The sequence below is a fragment of the Notothenia coriiceps genome, unplaced genomic scaffold (genome assembly GCF_000735185.1).
Source record: "Notothenia coriiceps isolate Sejong01 unplaced genomic scaffold, NC01 NC01_scaffold00016069, whole genome shotgun sequence".
Taxonomy (NCBI): Eukaryota; Metazoa; Chordata; class Actinopteri; order Perciformes; family Nototheniidae; genus Notothenia; species Notothenia coriiceps.
Window position 1 is genome coordinate 735 of NW_011348770.1, and position 5131 is coordinate 5865.

A 5131-nucleotide genomic window follows, 5' to 3' on the forward strand; every position below is an offset into this window, starting at 1 on the left:
TGGCTTTACTTCATCTAGCTGTGGAGAGTAATCATGTTAATGTTAATTACTTCAAACGGTTTTACACTGGAATATACAGTACACCAATACAAGCAGTCATTTTCAGGGAAGCAGTATTTCCTCTGGGGAAGAATACGAGTTGCAGAGGCGATTTGTTCTCTCTGCTTCCCACACAGCTAAATGATCAGTCTGCAGTTTGCTTTGGTAAACAACATTGCCGGTACAAATGAACAGCTACATGGTTGAATGGTTAAGTCTAGATTTCGGTTCCTCTCCTCACACCCTTTCCTTTTACCACCACTTTGGCCAGGTTTCGGCTGGACATCTACCGCTGCCTGGCCAGCCCCTCTCTGATCATGCTGACTGAAGAAGACCCCATTCTCAGGGCCTTTGAGCTGAGTGCAGACCTCCGGGAGCTCAGCCTGGTCGAAGTGGAGTTTAGGTATGAGATCTGTACATCATGTCAGTGCACGTTGCATCTGATTCCCCTGCACATAATGCCTCTTAAACATGCGTGCAAACATGAAGACATTCTTTTATAGCATACAGATAGGATTTATATTCTGATTGTATCTTTATTTTTCGCTGCTCCAGGAATGATTATGAAGAACTGGCGAAGCAGTGTAAGATGTTTGCCAAGGATCTGCTGGCCCAGGCTCGAAATTCTCGAGAGCTGGAAGTTATTCTCAACCACACGTCCAACGAGGATCAGGTCGACAAGAGAGGCTTACTGGAGGAGAGAATGAACCTCAGTCGACTCAAGCTCGCCATCAAGTACAACCAGAAAGAGGTTAGACATGTGCTGTCGACGTAACATCTGTTGCAGCACACCACGAGCCTGTCTTTGGAAATATATGAGTTTGACAGGATAAATGAGTTCAGGCAAAGACAGTCAGACTGATGTTGGACGTTTGAAGCTTGGGGGAGATTTACAGCTCAGTGAGAAACTCATTTATCACAGCAGAGCTAGTGGCGTACCATTCGTATCCGACTGAAGAAAACACATTTCTAAGGCTCTTCTTAAGATGAAAGAACTACGACATAAACGTTTCTCTCTTTATGGTTTGTGGTTTTTATCACAGGGAGAGATGTTTATATGAGACTCGTTTTAAAATATGCTGGAAGGCATATTACGTTACCATCAGAGAGAGCCAAGACTGCGGTTTATTGTCCTGTCTTTCGCTAAGCTAAGCTAACTGGCTGCAGCTTTAAAGCTCAAGACACAATTGAATGGCAGCAAATCTCTAATTGAACCATATCTATATGAACAGATATCTTCATATCTACATTACTGCATCTCAATCAATCAATCAATCAATCAATCAATCAATCAATCAATCAATGTTTATTTATATAGCCCAATATCACAAATGTTACATTTGTCTCAGTGGACTTCACAGTTTGTACAGAATATCAGTACGACAATACGATACCCTCTGTCCTTAGACCCTCTGTCCTTAGACCCTCTGTCCTTAGACCCTCTGTCCTTAGACCCTCACATCGTACAAGACAAAACCCACAGTTTAAAGGGGAGCATGGGAGAAACCTCAGGGAGAGGAACAGAGGAGGGATCCCTCTCCCAGGCCGTGTGTAAATTGAAAAGATAATACATTTGCAACATAGGTAGACCAAATGTTTGGAAATGCATGTGTGTATAATAGGAAGATGAATCCACGAGGATATCCATCCAGGACTTATGATCCAGGACCACAGCCACGACTCAAGATCCAGGACTCGCAATCCATGACACAGGACCGCAGGATCATCCATGACTCCGGATCCCGGCGTATATAGACACCAAAAAGAAAGACATTTGGGGAAGCTGGGTTAATCGGAACATGAGAGTACACAGGTTCAGACAGAGAGAAGGAAGAAGTAAGATGTCCCCCGACAAACTAAGCCTATATCAGCAAAACTAGGGGCTGAATCTAATCAGCCCTAACTATAAGCTTTATCAAAAAGGAAGGTCTTAAGCGCACTCTTAAAAACGGATAGGGTGTCTGCCGCCCGAACACAAACTGGAAGCTGATTCCACAAAAGTGGAGCTTGATAAGAAATCCACACATCTGATATCACCATCTGTAGGCAACAGGATAAAGAAAAGGAAGTCTTGGCATCAGTATCCATCTGGATATCCGCTGGTTACACCGGAAAGACTGACTGTTTTAATCTTTGTTAAAACTTAAAGTTGACTGGTTGAAAAGCATGAGCTCATATGACCTTAAAATGAACTGAATTTGCTCGTTAAAGAAGCTCTACTCTGCGTATTGGGGTTTTCCCTCTCCTGGATGTAAACGGTCTGCAAGGGCTAAAACCCAAAGTGCCTCTCCCTACATACTAATATATGAACCTGGACATTAGCAGATTAAATCCTCTTAAAGCTGTAATATTTCACGCCTCATCTCCCCACATTGACACCTTCTCTCTCTCTCTCAGTTTGTGGCTCAGTCCAACTGTCAGCAGTTCCTCAACACCGTCTGGTTTGGAGAGACGGCGAGTTACCGGCGCAAACACACGTGTCTGAAGATGGCCACGGTGCTGAGCGTGGCCATGCTGTGGCCTCTGCTCTCCGTCTGCTACCTTCTGGTGCCGCGCTCTCGCGTCGGACAGATCATCCACACGCCCTTCGTCAAGTTCATCATCCACAGCGCCTCGTACTTCTCCTTCCTGCTGCTGCTCAACCTGTACTCGCTGGTCTACAACGAGGGCAAGAAGAACACCATGGGCCCCGCGCTGGAGATGATAGACTTCCTGCTCATCCTCTGGATCATAGGTGAGTGTTTCACTCCCCGTATCATGTATGTTGCAATCATAATGTGTATTTTAGTGCTTAGCGGATATTTCTATAATAGAATAATCTCATAATGGACACCATGGGAGTATGAACAGCGCGAGAATTCAATTTTACACACCGGGATTTAATACAATAGCCGTGTTTGGTGTAGTGAAAATGAGAGATTCCTGTAATGGCCTGGCTAAAGTCCAGCATCCTGTATCTATAATCCTATTAGGCGAAACATGACAAACAGCTGTTTCTATACTAAACGACAGGAAGCCGGGCCTGACTGGATTAAATCTGTCAGTCCTTCTTCTAATTGAGCTCTATAGAAAAAGGAAAGCTTCTTCCTTCTCCCCTGTGGTCCTCACTGAGTGCTGGTATCACTATACTCGGCACATGCACAAACATGTACATGCACAAACATGTACACAATATTTGAGGCTGGATAGTGACAGTTAGAAATGGACTCTCCTCGGGGAAGAGCATCTCCACCTTCCTCTTCTGCCAAGAAACCATTAGCATGATCATTTAATCGCTCTAATGGCCCTCTCTTCTCAGCACACATTTCTCTTTCATGGCGGCAGCATCCTCCTCCTCTCCACCAAACACAAAGCATCACATCTCATTGTTCTTGGTTTCATCGTCGCTGCGTTGATAAATCATCCCAATAACTGCACCTGAGAGGTTATAAAAGCATTCATTGACTTCTATTATTCAATGCTGTGAAGATGTTGGTGGTGCAATTTGCAATTTATTCTGTATATTGCAGGAGTGAGATCAGTAGCTGAGTCATTAGAGCTGTGTAATGGCTTTTTCCATGGGCTAAGATAGCCCACTAGAGGGGGGGATATGCCTTAAGTACTGCAGAGGAGCAACATCAAAGATCAATTTAAATAGCAGTATCTTCCCCTCATTGCAAAACAGCTACACTGCAACGACGGGATGCAGTGGTGCAGACTTAACGCCTCAGGCTCTCTGCAGCATCAAAACACCCGAGAGGGGTTAAATAATAAGAATGAGACTTCTAATGATTTACAAATCAAATGAAAATGTTACCAGGGTGTGGAAGGGAGCTATTAAAGCTTCCACACGTCTACAGACGGCACTGACAAGTCGCACAGCAGCTCTCCATTTTCATATTGTTCTCTCTTTCTCCCACGCCAACCCCCCTCCCGCTTACTCTCATCTTTCTCCCACTATTCCCCGAAGCCAGATGCCTCACATTAATGGGGAAATCAGATGCTGAGACTGTGGGCTTGTGTGTGGGCTGTGTGTTATTGTTTGTGTGTGTGTGTGTGTGTGTGTGTGTGTGTGTGTGTGTGTGTGTGTGTGTGTGTGTGTGTGTGTGTGTGTGTGTGTGTCACTGCATCTCTCGCCGAGTGTGTGTACAAATCCAATCATTCCACAGTGAAATGCATGATAGACTAAAAACCAGACAAAATGAATTTATTCAGGGACAGAAAATAAAATAAGGTCTGAAACAAAACCTACTTTTGTGAAAAACCCTCCCACCTTTTTTTTGTTGTTGAAACCAATAAGAGATCAGTCGGGAAATGTCATGGCAGAGAGATTGTGTCACTTTGCCTCGCCTTGCAGCTAGAGTCCTAATTTCATTATCCCCACTGTACATTAAGAATTTATGAAAGTGCACTCGGACACAGACAGACACCCATATTACATTCCCACATTTTTACAATTTCTAGGTCTCATACATTCCTGTTTCCCCTGGACTCCCGCTGTGAGATGACTTATGGTCGAAGCATGTTAAAATGTTCGGTGATGACAGGCCCTTTTTTCCAGCCCATATGTTAGTGTCTGTGTGTGTGTGTGTGTGTGTGTGGGATGACGGGGAATTTCTGCTCTCCCGTAGGGATGGTGTGGTCGGATGTGAAGCGGTTGTGGTACCAAGGGCTGGAAGACTTTCTGGAAGAGTCTAGAAACCAGCTGAGCTTCGTGATGAACTCCCTTTACCTCGCCACCTTTGCCCTGAAGATAGTCGCTCATAGCAAGGTACATGCACATCACAAACACATGTTAGATCTAGAAGATGATCACTATTAAACACTGGATTCATTAGGGTCTGTTTTAATATACAGCTAGCAAGCACTTAGACTCAAAGATGGGGAAACAGCTAGCCTGGCTATGCTCATTATTAACACTAATTAATCATATTTCATTTGTTTAATACACACAATGAACTGAAGAAAAAAGTTTCAGCTTCAGGCTAGCTGTTTCCATCTGTTTCCAGTCTTTGTGCTAAGCTAGGCTAACCGTTGTCTGGATGTAGCCTTACGGATACAATCAATAGTGTCACTGACTGAATACGTATTTTTTCCAAATTGTTGGGTTAAT

General features: G+C 44.1%; 1 protein-coding gene across 1 annotated transcript; it reads left to right on the forward strand.

Annotated features, from left to right (window-relative positions):
- Positions 1-260: 260 nt before the first annotated feature.
- LOC104949389 (short transient receptor potential channel 1) lies at positions 261-4840 on the forward strand (the record flags this gene model as incomplete). The annotated part of the gene is made up of 4 exons (XM_010775749.1): positions 261-442; positions 595-790; positions 2437-2773; positions 4650-4840. Coding segments are annotated over 4 exons (906 nt in total), but the record flags the coding sequence as incomplete, so codon positions are not given.
- Between the last annotated feature and the right edge of the window lie 291 nt (positions 4841-5131).